Source organism: Ylistrum balloti, unplaced genomic scaffold (assembly GCF_031769215.1).
Source record: "Ylistrum balloti isolate Yb309-2 unplaced genomic scaffold, AGI_CSIRO_Ybal_v1 Utg370540, whole genome shotgun sequence".
Classification (NCBI taxonomy): Eukaryota; Metazoa; Mollusca; class Bivalvia; order Pectinida; family Pectinidae; genus Ylistrum; species Ylistrum balloti.
This window is the reverse complement of record NW_026782343.1, coordinates 283,182-305,586: the sequence shown is the minus strand read 5'-3', so window position 1 is coordinate 305,586 and position 22,405 is coordinate 283,182. Positions and strand designations below refer to the sequence as shown.

Here is a 22,405-nt window from a genome sequence, read left to right as displayed (position 1 = left end):
CCAAGCTTATTGCACAGTAATAAGGTATGTGTTTGCCCTAAGGCTGATAATATGGTATGTGTTTGTCCCCAAAGCTGATAATAAGGTATGTGTTTGTCCCTAAGCTTATAATATGGTATGTGTTTGTCCCTAAGCTTATTGTCCTTTAATAAGGTATGTGTTTGTCCCCAAGCTTATAATAAGGTATGTGTTTGTCCCTAAGCTTATAATAAGGTATGTGTTTGTCCCCAAGCTTATAATAAGGTATGTGTTTGTCCCTAAGCTTATAATATGGTATGTGTTTGTCCCTAAGCTTATTGTCCTTTAATAAGGTATGTGTTTGTCCCCAAGCTTATAATAAGGTATGTGTTTGTCCCTAAGCTTATAATAAGGTATGTGTTTGTCCCCAAGCTTATAATAAGGTATGTGTTTGCCCCAAAGCTTATAATATGGTATGTGTTTGTCCCCAAGCTTATAATTAGGTATGTGTTTGCCCCAAAGCTTATAATATGGTATGTGTTTGTCCCCAAGCTTATAATATGGTATGTGTTTGTCCCTAAGCTTATAATAAGATATGTGTTTGTCCCTAAGCTTATTGTCCTGTAATTATGTAATAAGCTCATCCCCTGACTGTAAATAAGAATTTACATGTTGGTCTTAAAGCTGTTTGCCCTATAAAAATTGTGTTGGCCCTCAAGCACTCTCTTATAAATACAAAGTCAGTTGTACATTGTACCCCCAGTATTCAATCACTCTCCTATAAATACATAGTCATGGTACACTGTACCCACAGTATTCAATCACTCTCCTATAAATACATAGTTAAGGGTACACTGTACCCCAGTATTCAATCACTCTCTTATAAATACAAAGTCAGTTGTACACTGTACCCCAGTATTCAATCACTCTCCTATAAATACATAGTTAGGGGTATAAATACATAGTCAGGGTACACTGTACCCCCCAGTATTCAATCACTCTCCTATAAATACATAGTTAGGGGTGTACTGTACCCCAGTATTCAATCACTCTCCTATAAATACATAGTTAAGGGTACACTGTACCCCAGTATTCAATCACTCTCCTATAAATACATAGTTAAGGGTACACTGTACCCCAGTATTCAATCACTCTCCTATAAATACATAGTCAGTTGTACACTGTAACCCAGTATTCAATCACTCTCCTATAAATACATAGTCATGGTACACTGTACCCCCAGTATTCAATCACTCTCCTATAAATACATAGTCAGTGGTACACTGTACCCCCAGTATTCAATCACTCTCCTATAAATACATAGTTACACTGTACCCCAGTATTCAATCACTCTCCTATAAGTACATAGTCAGTGGTACACTGTACCCCCAGTATTCAATCACTCTCCTATAAATACATAGTTAGTGGTACACTGTACCCCAGTATTCAATCACTCTCCTATAAATACATAGTCATGGTACACTGTACCCCCAGTATTCAATCACTCTCCTATAAATACATAGTTAAAGGTACACTGTACCCCCAGTATTCAATCACTCTCCTATAAATACATAGTTAGGGGTACACTGTACCCCAGTATTCAATCACTCTCCTATAAATACATAGTTAAGGGTACACTGTACCCTCAGTATTCAATCACTCTCCTATAAATACATAGTTAGTGGTACACCGACCCCAGTATTCAATCACTCTCCTATAAATACATAATTAGGGGTACACTGTACCCACAGTATTCAATCACTCTCCTATAAATACATAGTTAGGGGTGTACTGTACCCCAGTATTCAATCACTCTCCTATAAATACATAGTTAGGGGTACACTGTACCCCAGTATTCAATCACTCTCCTATAAATACATAATTAGGGGTACACTGTACCCCAGTATTCAATCACTCATCTATAAATACAAAGTCAGTTGTACACTGTACCCCAGTATTCAATCACTCTCCTATAAATACATAGTTAGGGGTACACTGTACCCCAGTATTCAATCACTCTCCTATAAATACATAATTAGGGGTACACTGTACCCCAGTATTCAATCACTCATCTATAAATACAAAGTCAGTTGTACACTGTACCCCAGTATTCAATCACTCTCCTATAAATACATAGTTAGGGGTACACTGTGCCCCAGTATTCAATCACTCATCTATAAATACATAGTTAAGGGTACAAAATACTGTTGTTTTTTAAACTGACCAACTGTTCAACATGCCATTAGTCATAGTAATGTCTTGGTACTGAAGTGAAGAGTGGCATTGTCTACATTAGAATTTGGCTTTAATGAAATCATAGACTTGCTTGACATTATTATACATTTTTCTAAATTTCTTATGAATATGTATTACTATAAGTTGTAGAGGTAATTTGTTTTGTGATCAGTAGAATAAACTTAAGCCACTGTCTGATCAAAGTTAAGTTGGTAATCTCATTCAATAGATTGACTTGTGGCCAACGTAATATGACATCAGCACTCCTATGATTAAGATCCTCTCTTTATTCTTCAGTGATGATGAGTTTTTTTGTATAGTTTTACCACCTCAGTTCTGTTGTGTATTTATTTTATTATTTGTGTTGGTGTGGATTAAACACACACCATGAATTGGTAAATAACCCAAATATATTTCACAACAGAATAAGATCTACCCATCCCAACAATAGTTGAGGTCAGGTGGTTACTATCTAATTCTATTTAGTTTACATCTACTTTTCTGAACCACATTATATACCAGTAGCAGCTGATTAGGAAGGACAGAAGCTTTTTAAAAACACCCATTTGTTGCAATCATGAAATTATTGGTCTAAATGAAATATATAAATATAAGCTTTATTTATTTTACAACAATTGCAAAACAAGTTATTTCAACTTATACTAATCAAGCTTGCTTGGCCAGATGTAAGGTTGCGAGGGGTCTTATGGGAGGAAACAGGAGTACCAGGAGAAAACCCACGTGGTCATGCAGCTGACCACATACCTTTTCATGTCCTTTCTGGGAATCAAACCCCGGACAGGCTAGGTGAAAGGCGAGTGCGTTACCACTTTGCCACCCGACCACCCATTATTGGATTCTTGGTCATAATCACTTGTTTGTTATTTCAGTTTTATTTGTAAAAGAACTCCTCGCAATGTTAACAGTAAGATATATTAATCTAATAAAATTATGATATTTTAATTTTAATTTTAATTTATATGGGAAATAATGAAATAAATTGGTTATTTGGTTAGTTATCTTATTTCTGTTGGAGAGAGTTGACAGATTTTTGTATTTTAGTTGATCGATAATATAATTGATTAATTAATTAATTTCAACCCTGGTGCAGATACTAGCCATAATATACCTCATTGACTAGAGAGAACTTTTATTTAGCTCAGACGGGTTGTGGCAGAGTAAGGAACAAGAGGTTCTTTCAGGGTTTGAATCCTTGCGGAGCATTGAAAAAAATAATGACCTGTGTGATACAACTATTGTATCCTACTAGCATTGTGAAAAGAAGCAGTTTGTATGTAATTTATATAATTCATAATTATACGATAAAATAGGATCTGATTAGACATCGTTTGGCTGTTCCTTTAGTACACTCACTGAATTAAAGTTCACATGGATCCATGCTCTTGTATCGGATAACCCCACGGTATGATGAGTGAATTATGATAATAGAGTGTGACAAAGACCTTGTGGAAATGACTCTTTGTCTGCTCTGGTTTCAAAGTCAAAATAATGTCATTCACACATCTGCATACACTTACAGTATTGTATTATACATATAACTGTTAGATATAGGCTCTTTATCAGTGACAAACCATAAAATAGTGCTAATACTTGTCCAGGTAATTAGTTGATAAGGAAATGATTAACATGTGATTGAAGTTATATGACTGGATATTAAATATACAAGCAAGAACTCCGTATACATGTATATAGTAATTTATCATATCTATATGTCTGATTTATTTTATACATTAGTAATAAGTTATTAATTTGAAGAGCTGAGCATTCATGAATGAAAAATGAAAATGAACCTTTATTTTATGGTGTTCATAAGTTCACCAATTTACATAAGTTCTGTAGAGTTTTAGTAAGAAGTCCTAAGGGAAGAGATGTTGTTGTGTTGGAGGAAAGCCTAGGGAGAAAACCTATAAGTCAGTGGTGGACAAACAACCAACTCCACCGACATCATCACCCAACTGCATCTTGAACCCATGTAGAATGGGAACATAGTGTAGAGCCCAAGAGGGATTGCACACATCTACAGTTCTACTGTCAGCTTATTAGTGATCACGGCTTTCTAGGCACCTATGTTCAGCGTATAAGGATGAAATTTATATTTAAATAAGCTTCAAAAAATCAGTTTTTATAATTCAGTTTCACATAAACACAAGCCATTCCTAAGCAATAAATCCCGCTAACAAGCGACTTTATCTATTTTAGTTGTCTTGTCTTTACATATGATGTTGATGACGCAAGGCAGAAAAGGCATTTTTGATTAATGTAGAGACAGTAGTATGTATTTATGATGTTAGAATATACGTTACATGCATTGTAAGCACTGATGTTTGTCGTTGAGAGGATACTCAGCAACGGGAGGAGTTTCGGAGATGGAAAACCTATAACAAACTAACTAAATATATTGTTACACGTCTATTGTGTGTTGTTTCTATGAATGGCCTTTGTTAAGTAATGATATTCATACCTGATATGGTAGTAATTTATTACATACAGAATACATACATATGCATATACTTAATGTTATATATTAGACATGTAGGTACATTTCTTATTTCTGTCATGTATAATATATATTTACCTAGCAGTATAATAAGCCCATGTGTGATAATATTAACCTACCCTTATGGCAATTCTATGGAATCACTAACAAATGATACTTTATTGTCCTGTAACAAGCCAGCCCCCTTATTTTAAAATTCTGAAATGGCCCAGTGTGCTTATTATTACAAATACATTTATGTAGATGCAATCTTGATCTGTGACATGACTCACTTTTCAATATGAGTTCATAACTATAAAGCCTTATAAATGTCTTTCATGATACTTAAATTGGCGAGATTGAAAATGAAATTAACTTAGCAATACATTAGTTGATAAATATGATATAATAAGCAGTTGCTGAAGCTGAGAATTTTAAATATATTGAAAATATAGTCATGATTTGCATCCATTAAAAAATCATATTGAAAATTCATGAAGTTTATCATATGAATATTGGATAAATGCACCTTCAAATTTATAATATAACACTTATTTTGGCTGATATTGATTTTGTTACTCGCCTTCTAGATTTACATTCTTTAGGCCCTTGTCATTACCAGAAAGTTGTAGAGGAAACAGCTGTATGATACAGTTTGCTTCATTATTTGACATAATTATAGTAGTGTATGTAGTACGAAATTTGTGTTATTCATTTTGTCTTGTGGGTCTTCTGTACAATCCTGGAATGATAATGATATTTAAAACAACAATAATGTATAAATGACTTCACAAGTCACTGACCTGTCACAGTATAATGTGGTTGTGTTATGGGATTAAATTTGCTCTTAATTCACTGTTGTTGTTTATATTTCAGGAAGATGACATTGAAACGCCATATGGAAATCTGCATGTTGCCATACAGGGTGACCGATCTAAAATGGCAATTATCACTTTACACGACATTGGTCTGAATCGTAAGTGGTTGTTCTTCATTGTCTTCACTCCTCTTGTGTTTTCACTATTCCAATGTCTTCACTCTTTCTGTGTTTTCACTCCCCTGTGTTTTCACTCTTCCTGTGTCTTCACTCTTCCAATGTCTTCACTCTTCCTGTATTTTCACTCCCCCTGTGTTTTCACTCTTCCTGTGTCTTCACTCTCCCTGTGTCTTTACTCTTCTAGTCTACATTCTTCTTGTATCTTCACTCTCCCTGTGTCTTCACACTTCCTAGTCTCCACTCTTCCTTGTCTCCACTCTCCCTGTGTCTTCACTCTCCCTGTGTCTTCACACTTCCTTGTCTCCACTCTTCCTTGTCTCCACTCTTCCTGTGTCTTCACTGTCTTCACTCTTATTGGTCTTCACTTTGTCTTCACTCTCCCTGTGTCTCCACTCTTCCTTGTCTCCACTCTTCCTGTGTCGTCACTCTTCCTGTGTCTTCACTCTTCCTGTGTCTCCACTCTTCCAATGTTTTCACTGTATCTCCACTCTTCCTGTGTCTTCACTCTTCCTGTGTCTTCACTGTGTCTTCACTCTTCCTGTGTCTTCACTGTATCATCACTCTTCCTGTGTCTTCACTGTGTCTTCACTCTTCCTGTGTCTTCACTCTCCCTGTGTCTTCACTCTTCTTGTGTCTTCACTCTTCCTGTGTCTTCACTCTTCCTGTGTCTTCACTCTTCTTGTGTTTTCACTCTTCCTGTGTCTTCACCCTTCCTGTGTCTTCACTCTTCTTGTGTCTTCACTCTCCCTGTGTCTTCACTCTTCCTGTGTCTTCACTCTTCCTGTGTCTTCACTGTGTCTTCACTGTATCTTCACTCTTCCTATGTCTTCACTCTTCTTGTGTCTTCACTCTTCCTGTGTCTTCACTGTGTCTTCACTCTTCCTGTGTCTTCACTGTGTCTTCATTCTTCCTGTATCTTCACTGTGTTTTCACTCTTTTTGTGGTTTTAGCTGTATGTAAATTGACCTTTTTCACATATTCCTGTTCGTGAGTTATATAGGAACTATATTAATCCTCACTGATTTCGTTTCACAAAGTGAAGTAATTATGTATTCTTAGAAAAGAAATATATATTAATGCATAACTTTAAAGAAGGCATGCTGTTGATTTGTGTTATGTTCATAAGCAGACTACAGTGATATCAAAGTCAATGTGGAACTTGTTTTAACTTATACTTGTCGGTTTAATTAACATCAAATATAGATTCTTCGTAATTACACTTTATAATTGTGACCATATTTCATCTAAATCTCTTTATTTTGGTGATGTGTTCTTCCAGATGTTACAAACTTCCAGGGGTTCTTCAGTTATCAAGACATGCAACCAATCCTGCGTCATTTCTGTGTGTATCACGTGAATGCTCCTGGCCAAGAGGAAAGTGCCCTGCACTTGAGACCTGAGTTAGTATCTGCTGGACTCATACATTTACACACAACACACCCATAATAAGCCTTTCCCCAACAACATATGTGATGTAGGCTTCTATATGTCAAAAGAAATATTAACTTTTATCAACAAAGGAAATCAAACCTTTAGCTGATATATGATTACTTGATGATTATTTTATTTGAAAAATTTCGTTTTTGTCAGCAACACTTGTAAATAAAACTGATTTCAAAAACATCAGACAAATCTCAAGCAGCATCAGAATTATTCTGAATTTTAAATATGAAGATTTGTTTTAGTAACAGCTACATCAGATGAAATGAGGATTTTGAGAGCATATTGTCTTTTGGTGTCGCAGAATTTTGACGTCATGTTTTAAGGGGTCCTTTTGAGCAATTTGGACCTATTTACTGGAAAAACAGTATACATAGATATTAATTTGCAAAATGCTACCACCCTCCTCCCCTTCACTGTGTGCATGCATATGTTGAGGTATAACAGGGATGGAAGCAGATGAGTTGCTTGCTCACATTGCCTCTGCAAGCAGCTGTACACAGCCAAATGTCCTTTAGGTGAAATTATCATGAAAACAGATGCATCACAACTTCAAGTTACAGTTTCTGTCTTATTTATAAAAAACATTTTAAACAATTTCATTTCTATCTGGATGAAAACTGACAATGACAGTGTTTTGATATCAAACATTTGTCTGTGTACTCGCTATACTTCAGTGTATAGATGTGTATTGGATCATTTGACTAATGCCTGTTTGATTGTTGGATGGTCACAGGTAAATACTTGTAAATACATGTAGCTGCATAACATAAGATAGTCTGAAGTAAAGGAATATTATTTGCGATTCCTGACTGCATGTTTCTATAGTCAAAAAGTAGCAGAGGTTATAAGCATTGGAAATTTTATTTCTGGAATGTTGAATGGTTGAAAATATGATTTTTTTCTCTAGTTTAAAGGTAAAGAGTATGTTTCGATGATTAACTAGCCAAGATTTGGTAGTGGCAGGAATTGGGCATAACGAAACGTTTGTCAACAGAAATGATTTGTGAATGTAGATGAAAAATTTGCATATTTGAAGCGAAATTTACAGAAAATTTGCATGAATTATTAAGTTATCATATTCTGTTACTATGTTGACTCACACCAGCTTCTAGCATTTAACTTTATTTGAAAGCTGTACTCATATTTTTTGTCTATTCCTCCAGAAATAAACTTTCATTCTGGACATAAAACTTAATGTTTACAGCTGGTATGTTAGAGGTTAGATGTGTGTCAACATTGCATGAGATTGAGGTATAACATCCTGGTGTATCTGAAATATTAATTAGCCACTGCATTCCTATTATTTTGTTGTTTTCATTTTACGTCTGATAATGCAATGAAACTGTGGAAAAACTACCATGTATGCTTATGAATTGTTTTGTCGCTATTTAGGCATGATGCCCTAGGTAATCCTGACTCACTTGGTAAAAGGTATGTAACAGTGTGATTAGTATAGGTACCTAACTCATCCTGCTTGTCTCCTTTCCTTTACCACTAGTGTACAATTTACAGTTCTAATATGTGGCTTTTATTTTCAGCTAAAGTTCTTCCCTGTCTTTCTGACTTGTCATTTCAGCTTAAATTAGTAACAAACAAAAACAAAACAAAATGGATAATGTACCTGTAGTTTATGTTTTCATGGAAGAATAATAGGATTTTTCACTAGCTTGAGGGTAGGACAGAGAAATCTCTACCCAAGGACAAGATTCACGACTGTTTAACCAGGGGCTTTGCAAGGGTTAGCCTGTCGTAAATTTTCTCTGTCCTGCCCTCACACCAGGGATTGATCCTTTTTATACCCCTTATCTCTAACATACTAGAAATACAATAATGTAATCTTATATTAGTGAATTAGGGCTGAAAGTACTGTGTGAAAATATTATTGTATCAATTCAAATTTGTCTTGTTTATGTAAGATTTATTACAGATGCACATATTTAGTATTACCTTAATTTGCCAAAAGGTGATGATGAGCTAAATACTTCATTGTGCCAAATTAAGTACATCTACATTGTCTAGTTATTGTACTATATAGTTGTTGTGTTTCATGGTTCTGATATTCTGCAATTGTCCCCTGTTGGAACTGGTCTACAGGGATATAGTTTCACATATAAATGCTATTCAGGTAGTATCACTGACAAATATATAGTAAGTTTGTGTATTAAATAGAAATCGCACAGCCTGTATTTTCCCTTGACCAAATAGTAAGTAAAACAATATACTGTATAGTTACAGTGATAAGGATAATGTTTTAACTATATTCCTGAAACAAACTGCAGAAGGAGAAATATCACACCCATCCATCCACACATCGATCCAAGTCATTTCTGTGTTTGTCTTGCTCTCATTTTAGAACTACCACTATTACTTGGAGAAAGTCACTTATTGGAGTATTAGGAGACTTGATAGAACTTGTACGTCAGTCCTTCATCATGATGGATGAACCAATTCATTTTCTATCATGGGTTTTAACCAAAGTCATTTTCAGTAATATAAAAAAATCAGTGTTATTTATAGTTTATTGACATGATTAAGAGAAAACCATGTCAAGGAGCAAGCAAGAACAAAGGCAATGCAGTACTGATGATGACTTCATACTTTTATTATGAGTTCAATCCATTACTAAATGGATGGTGTGGCGCATTTGGATATAAATTTGTCTGATTTATCAAGGAAAAGTTTTATTTCTCATAGAGAAAGTTATAAGAGTTTTGTTTAAAGAAAGGCTATACTGTTCTATAAGATAAATGTGGTTCTATTGTTTAGCTACAAAGGCTTAAATATTTGTTCTGTAGATTAGATGTGTGTTGAATATCTTTTTGTAGATAAATGTGTATTGAATTTTTATTTATCGTTGGGTGGGGATATTCAAATGGGTTCTGTCCTTCCATCCATCTTTCCGTCCATCCTACCGTCCATCTGGATTATGCTTTCTGCATGATATGTTTTGAAGGACTGGTCATATTTCAATGAAACTTGGTTGGTGCACTTGTTACCTTAATCTTTTGCCAAAGTTTGATTAATGGTGAATTCTGTGCATATTTAATGAGGCTAGTGTGAACTGATTGGCTGATTTCTTCACTTGCTCTCGGATGCTTATTGTTAATGCATGCATGTGAATTTTTATGTATCAGATGAATGGATAATTGTGTTATTTTACAGAAATTTAGTTAAATGATTCTTAATTTTTAAAAAGGATGTGCAGATTAAGATGAGTGCTGATAAAGGGAGATAACTTCAGAGGTTGAATGATAAGAGAATTCAAGTTACAAAATTACATAATTTAACTTTAAGATTTGAATAATTTTGACAATTATCAGAGTGCTCTTTTCATATTTATATATACATAAAAACAATAAAAATGTTGGTCAAAGAATCATTTATCTGAATTTTTTAAGACATGATGGCCAAAGCCATCACTTCCTTTTCTTTTTCCTTTTTTTCTTTCACTCTGACACTGTCATTTTTCTCTTGACTTTTTATGTTAATGTTTACATATATAGTATGTTGGGTATAAAATATCCACATTATCAAATTTCTTCAGTGATCACTAAGGTAACATATTTCATGGGTTTTGTAGTGAACATATTGAAGTAGTTTCAATTTACCTTTAACTGAAAGGTTTTTCAATTTATTGAGTAAACTCCATTGTTTCTTTTTTTTAAACATATAACCTAGCTGTAATCATGAAAACATTCAATTAGTCTTCTCTTGGTTTTCATCATCTGCGCAAATGTATCTAATCCTAGAAAACTTTGTAGTTTGATATTCAAATCTGGCACAATGATAAATATCTGTAGATTGTTTAAATAATTTTGTATGTGAAACTATATGTGATAAGCAATGATTTTGTATCCTAGGTTTGTGTATCCTTCCATGGATGAGTTGGCCCATGCCATCCAGAATGTTGTGGACAACTATGGGTATGTTAAAAGTCTTTTGTAAATGATCTTTAATGGGAGCACATTTTGTTTACAAAGGACTATAGTTGCACACTTCACCATTAGTAAAATTAATTGTGACTCCTTGGTTATTTGCTATGTTGGTGAGTGTTTGATATCAAGACAAAATTTTGGCCTAAGAATTGATGTGTCATTCCATTATGGGTGAAGTCTTTCTGGATAAAAGCTCTCAGATGAAGGTCAAATTACTGATATGTTTGCAGGTTATACTTTTAAAGTTTAGATATATGTTGGTATATACCTACCAGGAATTAGATTTTATTCAGAAACATAAGACACTGGTATACATACAACTTAAAATGAAGTATTGATTTAACCTCTCAGCCATCAGATGAAGTCAACACAATGTTCCACATACAGTTTCTGTTCATATAGTTCTACTGAAAGTGAATACCACAGGTTACACAGAGAAAATTCATGTAGTTTACTCCAGGTACTGACGATAATTCAAATCTTCATGGTTAATTTGCAATTTGTGTGAAACTGTTCATTACATTTAAAAATACAAAAATACTAATTCAATGTTGGAAGTGAATACATGTAAAAAAATTTGTTTTCAGTCTGGCAAGATTCATCGGATTTGGGATGGGAACAGGAAGCAATATTCTTGCTAGATATGCTGTAAGTTAAAGTATTTAGTCTAACAACAATGTTTTATCATCTACAAGTATATATATTTAGAAACTTGAATAAGGTCCTTTCCCTAGGACTTTTTCCAATGGATGAAAGTGTGGTTACTGAAATTATACTTGGCAAGAATTCTTTGTATCCTGGTAGCTTTGTGTCTTCTAATAGCTTGAAAATAACATTTATCTAAGAAACCCTGCAGTGAAAGGCCATAAATAGTGATCAGTGTCTGTAAGTGTGATGCTGCCATCCCCTTATAGAATCCAGATCCTTCAATCAATTTGTTATGTTACTAGTTACTGCTTATCTTTTACAGCTGCGTCATCCAGAAACTGTAGACTCACTGGTGCTGATCAACCCTACATCAGGGAAGTCTGGCTGGGTCGAGTGGGGTTACCAGAAGGTAAATATTCCACTGAAAATTTTCTTTAATCAGATATTGGTTAGGAGTAACCAAAAAAAACTCCATATAGAGCCCACCCCCCCTCCCCCCCACCCCCAACCTGCAAAAAAAAAAAAAAAAAAAAATTGAAAATTGGAATAATTTGATAAAACTCTAAACACTTTCATGTAAAATATGAACTAAGTGTTTGAAATATGGGGACTCCATTAAAAATTTGAAAATTGGGTTTAACCTTTATGTACTTATATTGATATAATGAAACAGATACAAAACAAACGTATGTTCAACTTGGAGTGGAGGATTTTTGTGTAATCATGCTTCGTAAGGCGGACATCTTAGATTTTGACTTTGAAAGATTGTTATCACAATTTCTTGAGTATGGAGTACAGTGTAGATCCTTCTCAAATTTCATGTAAAGGTTCCTTTAGGTCTGAAGTTGTGCCAGTTTGAGCTTGGGACTGACTAGAAAAACAGTATGGCTGACAGGCAGCCATCTTGTATTTTGCGTAATGAAGATTGTTATTGCTGTTTCTTAAGAAGCACTGAATGGATATCTCTCAAATTTCATACATATTTTCTCATTGGTCGCTCCTTGTGCTCGTTTGATTTCGGAACTGATTAGAAGAAACAAAATGGCTTACAGGTGGCCATTTTGGATTTGGCAGGTAAAGAGTATCGTCGCTAATTCTGCAAAGGAATGTTCAAATGTCTTATCATTCAGAGCAAAAACATAGAAGAGGAGAGAAAAGGTCCAACTTTCAAAGAGCATATAAAGATCAAACAATGGTTGATGCCAGATCCATCTGGGATCTCTTGTTTATTAGAAGTAATTTTTGTAGGATTTTTTCGGATGAGACTTTAACACCATTTCCAAACTTGTGATGAGTTCCAACACTAAGAGATATAGTAGCTTTAAACATATGTAGGTTCTGAAAATTTGAGAGTCCCACAGGAAAAACTTCAGTCCCAAAAATCCCTGGTTAAATGTTAATATGTTGTGTTTCAGATGAACTCCTGGTACCTGTGGAGTGGCCAGATGACCAACTTTACAGAGGAATATCTCCTATGGCACTGGTTTGGTTCAGTATGTAAATTCAATCCTTAAAGTAAATGTTTTTTTCCTTGAAAAAAAATGATGGTTGGGTATATTAAAATGAGTTATAAAAAGCAGTAATGAAGCTTTTTGACTAGTTTTATACACTGGTCAAGTGAACAATAGGACAGTAAAACTACACTAGGACCAGAAAGGTGATAGAGTATGATGATACTTATTTAGTTAGAAAATTAAATGTAGATGATGACTTAACCTGATACTCTTTGTAGGGTTATTCATTTTGTTCTGTTATTGATTACACCTCAATAGAGAATGTCAAATAGGTTTTCCAGCAGATCATAGGGATAAGGGTGTCTGAAATTCTAAAAGGTCAAATAGTTGAAGAGGAGTATATCTTCATTTCAGTTGACATTAACATATTTGCCAAAATATTTCTATGAATAAATTTATTGATTAGAGTCTCATATACAGAGAAATTGGGGAAAGGAAATTACTAATATATACATAATAGATATGAACTGTAATGTTTTCTAATATGAAGTAAGTACTGATAAGATATATGTGCCAAGGTTGATATATTATACTTTAGCATCTGTTGAATTTTTGGACAAATCATTCACATTGAAAAGGCCCTGATAGCCCAGTCGGTAGAGCCTTAAAGTTTGTAACTTCAGGTGAAGATCTTAGGTGTTAGATTCTAATGCTGCCAACCATGTGTGTTAGTGTTTCTGCAGAAGCTGAGAAACGGACAAGACTGGGCTGTCATGAATGTGACCTTGGGCGAGAAACCTTTACTCTTATTGCCCAGGATGACATGAAACAGATCACACATATGTTGTTCAGTTAGGTAGTCATCTGCTGCTAGAAGGGGATTCCACCTGAAAAATGGCTCTTACTATTCATGGGCAATAAACCAAACAAACAATTGCATTGATAAAACATAACATGATCTTGTGTTTCAGAAAACCCGATGGACAAATACTGATTTGGTACAGGTATTCAGAGAGTACATCAAGACCATCAACCCACAGAACTTGTCACTCATTATTGAGTCCTATCTCAAGTATGTTGCATTATTTTACATTGATATTAGTAAAAATTGCCTCCTTCTTAAATCAGTCGGGCTCTGAAAATGAAAATATAAGCCCTGATTAACATTTTCACGTTTGATAAAAAGATAGCGGGTGGTTGATATTCATTGTGGTCAGCATGGTATGGAGTTTTATGCACAAATTTAAGATGGTGCAAACCACTCCTGTGAAATTACAACACTGTTGTTCATGGATATTAGGCCTAGTAAAATGGTGCATTTCTATCTAGGCAAGTGGACTGAGCTCTAACAAGAGACCCTGATTAAATTAAAAGAGCGTGTAGGATACCTCAGTCTATATCACACATTGAAACATTTCCTTGCAGTCAGTATTAAAACTAACTTAATCTTCAAATTTCTTGTTCAATATTGCTGTTGTATTTCTTTGAAGCTAATTATAATATTAAATTAATCATCTCTAAGTTATAAAAAATGGCCAAATACACCCGTTTATTTAGCAGTCCAGTGCCATGGATTTATCAAGTACAGTTGGCATTGACTTGATGAAGAAGTGTTTTAGCTGATACGAGTGATAAACTCAGCTTCTCAGGGATTCCACTTTATGACAGCCTTCATTGCTTTTCATTTAATTGAAGGGAGATAACCCATTACTTCTTCCACCATGTAGGTTACACAACACCAATCCATGGTCATGTGCCCACAGATAATGTCACTGTGTGGTTTACCACCTGAAGTGCTATATTTTTCTGCATATTTAAACAATTTCATATTCAATATGTTAGGAATTAAGAGGGGTCAGTATAGGGCATTTTACAATACTAAAATAATGAGGATTGGTTTTGTACATTGCTTATTCATTCAGTATCAAATCATGATTGGTTTTAAGAGGGAGCAAATCCCAGAAATCAGATCACTGGATCAAGATTTAAAGACATATTACACAAGGAATTGCATATGCATGCCATTTGGAAGCCATTGGAGAAAGTCCATCATTAATGATCATTTGTCAGACATGCACATAGAAGGTGAATCTTTGCCAAAGTATCCTTAATCTAGAATAGTGTCTTCAGAGTTCATTCCACTACAGGCAATGAAAATTTACACCAATAAAAATTTTACTTTGTGCAGGAAATTTTAACATTCACATTTTACCTTTTTTGTCAGGTCTTGTTACCATCCGGGATTCTTTGTTGATATGTAAAAGTCTTCTCAGCTTATGAAATGCCCTATCTATAAACATACTATTACAGTAACATGATATAATGTATGTAATAGGGGAGTCACTAAAATTATCATGACTACAAGGCCTGAAACAATCACACATTAACTCATTTTATTTTGATGTGATATGCACTAGGTAGAGGGGATTCCAAGGTTGGTAATAAGTGTAAAATTGAATATCTCACAGCTTCTCTACCATAACTAATTTGTACAATATTAAATCTGCTTGGTGGTGAATGAGGTTTCAAGAAGACTTCTTCATGACATGTCTCCTTGTGTAAGTCCAACTTGATTCATATGTGAGCAAGTTGATTGGAGGAGGATCGTTATACATATCGTATTTAAAACGTAGTGTGTGTTATTTTTTCCAGACGAACAGATCTTGGCATTGTAAGAGAACTTGACCAGATGAAGAGATCAGGGACTAACACCATCAAGTAAGGAATTGATCAGGGTTTTTTTATTCTCAGAGTTATTTAAAAAAGTTTTGTGTTCTGTAGCTATATATTTATATGACTTATTGTATTCAACACTAGAACATACTTATTTGTATAATATTGCATTTTCCAGAGAAAGTCTGATAACTGGTATATCATCATAATGCAGCTAACTATACAGATAGCATAAAACATATAAACAGAATTTTTTTGTAATGGAAATTTCTTACAGATGCAGGACCATGTTGTTGGTGGGAGATGATTCTCCTCACATAGATGATGTCATTGGTATGAACAGTAGGATGGATCCACAGGAAACTGACTTTTTCAAAGTGAGTCAATGAGAGGTTATGTAGGATGAGATGCAACATTATTCAATCAAATAAGAAAGAAAATCTTCAGTGGCAAAAACAATTCAGAGTTAAGATCGCCAACAGAATTCAGTAGAAGTGGAATATGTGTATTCCCATTTGGAAGCAGAGAGGTGCATTTCAGTAAGGAAAATGGAAATAGGGTCAAAACATTTTTATTTCTTTTCTATTTATTTTTTAGCTTTGATAGCATGCTATGTCTTTGAGTGAAGGACATTTCATGAGCGTAGATATACAAGCCCTCATGGGGCTGAAGAATTAGGACTTTTTCATCTTAAGCCTTGATTTGCAGGCAATTTGTCTTGGAGATGAATGAAGTTAGATTTTTGGTCACTGATCAAACAATTTTCTTAAAATCTTAAAAGTCAAATAATTTGCAGTGTTGACTCTTTCATGGATATTTTGTGTTCCCTATCTGAAAGGATGTTTTGTTTGTTAACAGATCGCTGACTGTGGAGGAATGCCTCTAGAGGAACAGCCTGGCAAAGTGTGTGAGGCCTTCCGCCTTTTCCTTCAGGGCATGGGATATGGTAAGATAGACCTATGGTCTTTATCTGCCTTGTTAGCATTTTACATAATACTAAGCATACAGAATGTATCCGAAGTAGTCAGTAGTAGTGGGTCTGTGTGTATTAATATAAATATGTATTGTTGCTATTCAATATAAATTCTTTTAAAACATGCACAATATTATTGGTATAGATACACTAGTTTAATTGTGTAATTTATTTTCAACATATATTTGTGCAACATTTACAGATATTTAATGTATCATCCTGTATACTTTATTTGTGTTATATATATTGATATTCCAGTACAGATTTGAACCCTTAATTATAGATGATTAACTTGTATTATGTAATACGATAGAGGATAATGATATCCTGGCAAATCAGAAACATAGAATATCTTATACCCTAGATATTGAGATTTGCTACAATACTTATCTGTAAAAATCTTTAACAACCAATAATTATGATAGAATTAAAACATTTCTGTAAATGTCAAAATACGAAGATATCTCTGTTAATGTGGTTATTGATAATTGTGCCTAATTATGTTCAGAAATATAGTGACACATTACATCTGTATAATACCTACCAATGTATACAGAAGATTGTTTTATAGATTCCATCCACTTACATATTGTATGTTTATAAATAAATGTAGATATTGATCTGTCATTAGTTACAGCTGAAAGATGTTAAGGAAGCATAAAAGTTTTTACACAAAAAATACACAGTTACGAAGGATTCTATTTTTCATTCTTTTTGTTCTGTTTATACCAAGACCCTCTCTCATCATCAGAAAAGTTTTCCTTTGAACTCCAGATCTATTTATTTCTTCTTTATCTGGTACATTCTCTCCTTTAACTGTTTCTTCTATCCTCTTTAAGTTCCCATGAATGGCATTTTGTAAGTACATGAAAGAGTCATTGCATGCTGTATTGTAGTTTGAGTATTTTAGATGACATTTTCTAAGTTTGCAAAAGATTTATTTGACGTGATATCCAGCAATTTTTTCCCTGCAAAATCTTATAAGTTTTTCACATTTTGCTGTATAGATGTACTTATTTAATCTTGGAAGTGTTTTAATTTGCTTGTTACATTTTTTAAAGTGATTTTTATTACATAATATTTGTAAACGATAGTAATTGTTATCTAGTTTGTGACACCCTTTCATTTGTATGTTTCAAATAATTGTTCTTTTAATATGAATGGATTTCTTAAGTAACCTAGAAAAAACAGTTGACAAAAGATTTTGGACAGAGGACAGATATTGATATTACAATAATCAGCAATGAACCAATTGAAGTGCTGTCTAGGTTTAAAACAAAATTTGCCAACAGTTTGTTTATAAGATAGATATTGAACAGAAATGATAATTTTTAGCAGTACAATAAACTGCAATTAGCATATTAGCAGTAAAATAAATTGCAGTTAGCATATTAGCAGAAAAATAAACTGCAGTAAGCATATTAGCAGAAAAATAAACTGCAGTTAGCGTATTAGCAGAAAAATAAACTGCAATTAGCACATTAGCAGAAAAATAAACTGCAATTAGCATATTAGCAGAAAAATAAACTGCAGTTAGCGTATTAGCAGAAAAATAAACTGCAGTAAGCATATTAGCAGAAAACTAAACTGCAGTTAGCACATAAGCAGAAAAATAAACTGCAGTTAGCATATTAGCAGAAAAATAAACTGCAGTTAGCACATAAGCAGAAAAATAAACTGCAGTTAGCATATTAGCAGACAAATAAACTGCAGTAAGCGTATTAGCAGAAAAATAAACTGCAGTTAGCACATTAGCAGAAAAATAAACTGCAGTTAGCATATTAGCAGACAAATAAACTGCAGTAAGCATATTAGCAGAAAAATAAACTGCAGTTAGCACATTAGCAGAAAAATAAACTGCAGTTAGCATATTAGCAGAAAAATAAACTGCTATTGCTATCATGCAACTTTCGTTGTTGTGCGCTGTCAACCGTCTGTAAACTTCCTTTAAAACACTACTCTTGCTTAACCAAATTTGGTCTGAACAATCATTTGAGATGAGAATACAGAGAGTTGATTCAGCCCTTAGGGACCTGGGGACGGAGTTCCAAAACGGGAAGTAAGACAATATTTGCTTCAAAATGCTACTGTTCCTTAATGCTTGAATGGATTTTTAATTTAGATTTTGTCTGAAACATCAATAGAGGTGGGGAATTAATTCTTAATCCAGAAGGTTGATTTGACCCTAGGGACTAGGGATAGGGTTGCAGAAGTGGAAGTTAGACAATATTTTGCTTTAAAACACCATTTCTTCTTAATCCTGGGTAGATTTCAATCAAATTTGAGATGAAACATTATTGCAGGTTGGTTTTCATTTCTTGAATTCAGAGAGTTTATTTGACCACTAGGGACCTGGAATTCATCAGATTTTTCAGACCACCATCTGCAAAGTCTATGGCTTGTCCATTCATTGATTATCAGATGACTGTTAAGGGCCATGACCCTCTTGTTAAGTTGATGCACTGAAACACTGTTTTTGCTGTAAGCTGTTGATGGAACAAATACAACTTGACTTTATTAGAATAATTTGATACATATCTTAGCTACACATGTAACTCTTTTAGATGTTCCTTTTATTTTCTGAAAGTTTGAAAGTCTAGTTTTAAACATTTCCATTATTTTTGCTTGCATTGATACAAAAATGAAACACTTTACAGAAATCAATTAATTTTTTTTTTATATAACACAGAAAGTAATTAGAAAATACACACATACTTGACCGACCACATTATTGTACTTTAGTTTTAACATGTTCAACACAATATTGTCTTACACTGTTATATGACAGTATATCTAAATATATTCTAGATGTGGGTGAAAGTAGAGAAAAGGATTTTAAGATATAGCAAAAATGCAGGACTTCATGGGAGAAAACTCCAGACATAAAACATATGTTTTCATACTTGACACATTTTCAAAGACTTTGTTACTTCAAATAAAATTTAACATTACAAGTTGCTGAATTCAATGACTTGAAATTTCTGCCTTCTTTCTTGTTTCAGTCCCGTCACTAAACCGGTTGCCCAGTCAAAACCACGTCGCCAACAATAACCCTAAGAAGCTGGTTAATACAACAGACTTCACAAATGTCACACCTGTCTGTTGACCTTTTGTACTTAACACTGACAATTCATAAGCCTTGTTACTTAGAGACCAAGCCAGAAAAGAGGAGAGATGCACCTGATTACAACCATGTCTTTTCAATTCAAGTGAAGTTTACATGTTTATATAGAGACACCTTGCTAATTCTGAAATTTTTGTCTGTCTTTATCAGATAGTTCTGATTATGAAATGAAACAAAAGACAATCCTTTTGTTCTATGAATTTAATATGTTTTTACTGCTTTACTACAAATGAAACAGATGGAAAGGTCTAAACTTTGCCTTTTGTTAGAAAACAACATTGTTACCAAAGTTTTATATTGTCTAGTTCTGTTAGTATTCACACAATAGATGGAAAGAGAAGATTGGATACATTATTGAAAATGCTAGAAGATAAAGAGAAAAGCTGCACTACATATTGTGTACAGTAAATATATGTAAAATACACATATTCACACCATCCTTTTATCATTGTAATCCATCTGTTAGACAGTGGTTGTATGTTGTAGGTTTTAATGACACATATTTGTGTTGCAATCGATAATAATAATAAGTCAAGACATGTTTTCAAATGTAAAAGGAAAAGAGAACCATTCCATGTGAGAAGAATGCAAAGATATTGTGATTTCTAGTGGAAATAATTTGCTTTTTCTTGGATTTGATTTGATTTTCTGTCAACATGGTATATGCAATACACATATTTTTACGGTACATCTGATTACATGTTTATACTTTAGTAAGATATTGCTTCTTAACAAAGCTCCGAAAGAATGAGGCATATGACAATTAAGATCATAATAACTCATTCATGACAAAAATAATCAGGGATAGTTTTCTTGGAAAGTGTCACCTGGATGTTCTGTCTTTATCTGGGTGGGGAGGGAAACAAAGACAACTTTTCTACATCATTTTTTGAAGATAGAACATGGATACATTGTCACATTATAAGATATGTCTTATCATTGGTCTGTTCACATTAAAATTTCACACTTGAATCGTTTGTTGATCTCGAGCAAGTGCTATGACAGTTACTGGTTCTCATTATCACTATCATTGCAAAGTTATGATAAACTTAGAAAATATCCCATTAAAAATGTAGAAAATATCCCATTAAAAAGGTAGAAAATATCCCATAAAAAGGTAGAAAATATCCCATTAAAAAGGTAAATGACAATTGTATTTGTTGGTTTAACAATTGAAATTCTTCATAAAGTGGAAACTTCTAAAATATCTGTATCATAAGTTACCATAATCTTCATGCAAGTAAAAATTGACTGGGATGTGTAATAATGATATGTATAATAGGAATGATTAAGGATTTGTTTCTGATTTTATTTAGATTGTTATCCATTTTTATATACAAACTACAAGATCATTGTGTTTGATATGATTATAAATGATGTAACTTATTAATTTCCAATGTAATTATTTATGACATATGTATTTCATTCATTCTTGTTGCTATTTCCTCGATTTATGTGGCATTAAGATATTTCCATAAAAATCTTGTAAATATTTGTTCTGTTACCAGAGTTGTTTGAATTCGTTAGTGATGTTTTGCTTATTGTGAATTGTTTGCAGATGAATTATATTAAGTGGAGTGTGAAGCTACGCATGTGTATGTGTGTGAAAGTGAACCTTGCATTCCTAAATACCTCCAACTTTGTATCCTACTCTGAGCTGTGTTCATGTTATTCAGGTAAATCATTTCGGTCAGATGTTATTTAAGATATCAGATAAAATGTTTTTCTTGACAAATTTAAAGAAGTAATACCTGTCCATTTCAGTAAATTTCTACTTAAAAACAAACTAGCTGACATCATAATTTGATATAAAAACATAGCTAGCCTGTTTAAGAAAGTTGGAATATCTAATTTACAAATGTGTAGTGAATATACCATTGATTCTGAATTCCAGGTGACAGTGTGTGTGTTTCATTTACTTAGATAATTCTTTGAAATATTTCTTAAAAATGATTGAATTCCTTGCATAATCTCAAAACACCATATCAGGTGGATCTGTAACTGCAATGTCTATACTCAAGAAAACTTGTATACCCAATATTTGCCCTAAAAATAAATAGAATCTTGCATGTTATTTGGACAATAGAGTCACAGCAGTGTCATTCACCTGTTCCATTTGCTTTGTTGGAGTTGTGTCTGTATTTGTTCTGTTTTGTAAATTTTAAAAGTTTTTGACAATAAAGTCGACCACTATGATTGATTGTGTTTTGTTAGTGTACACAGGGATAATGAGATCTATTTGTCTCTGGTGTAGAAAATATAGGTTTTACTGTCCACAGTCTTTTAAAAGACACCATATGACTGTAATGTCTATACCTTTCAAACCCTTCCTAGATTTCTTTAATACATTTGCTCTGATTATTATGTAAAAACAAGGTTTGTAGTGAAAATCCGAATCAGAACTCTTTCTTGCCCTGAGGATATTGTGATATAATGGTTGTATCAGAAATTTTGACATATTTTCTTCA

At 33.6% G+C, this 22,405-nt stretch overlaps 1 protein-coding gene across 3 annotated transcripts in view; it reads left to right on the top strand.

Annotated features, from left to right (window-relative positions):
* LOC132556006 (protein NDRG3-like) overlaps positions 1 to 22,134 on the top strand; it is a 38,119-nt gene extending 15,985 nt beyond the window's left edge. Inside the window, exons 4-16 of one of the 3 annotated variants that reach the window (XM_060220396.1) lie at positions 5,567 to 5,666; positions 6,967 to 7,087; positions 8,523 to 8,561; positions 10,991 to 11,053; positions 11,653 to 11,713; positions 12,036 to 12,122; positions 13,129 to 13,206; positions 14,139 to 14,239; positions 15,820 to 15,885; positions 16,118 to 16,217; positions 16,699 to 16,786; positions 17,653 to 17,671; positions 19,816 to 22,134. In XM_060220396.1, the coding sequence (XP_060076379.1) occupies positions 5,567 to 5,666; positions 6,967 to 7,087; positions 8,523 to 8,561; positions 10,991 to 11,053; positions 11,653 to 11,713; positions 12,036 to 12,122; positions 13,129 to 13,206; positions 14,139 to 14,239; positions 15,820 to 15,885; positions 16,118 to 16,217; positions 16,699 to 16,786; positions 17,653 to 17,671; positions 19,816 to 19,864 (972 nt within the window). In that variant the 3' untranslated portion in view covers positions 19,865 to 22,134. The remainder of the gene's footprint in view (positions 1 to 5,566; positions 5,667 to 6,966; positions 7,088 to 8,522; positions 8,562 to 10,990; positions 11,054 to 11,652; positions 11,714 to 12,035; positions 12,123 to 13,128; positions 13,207 to 14,138; positions 14,240 to 15,819; positions 15,886 to 16,117; positions 16,218 to 16,698; positions 16,787 to 17,652; positions 17,672 to 19,815) is intronic. The other 2 variants (XM_060220395.1, XM_060220397.1) reach the window with 2 other exon arrangements.
* The last annotated feature ends 271 nt before the right edge of the window (positions 22,135 to 22,405 follow it).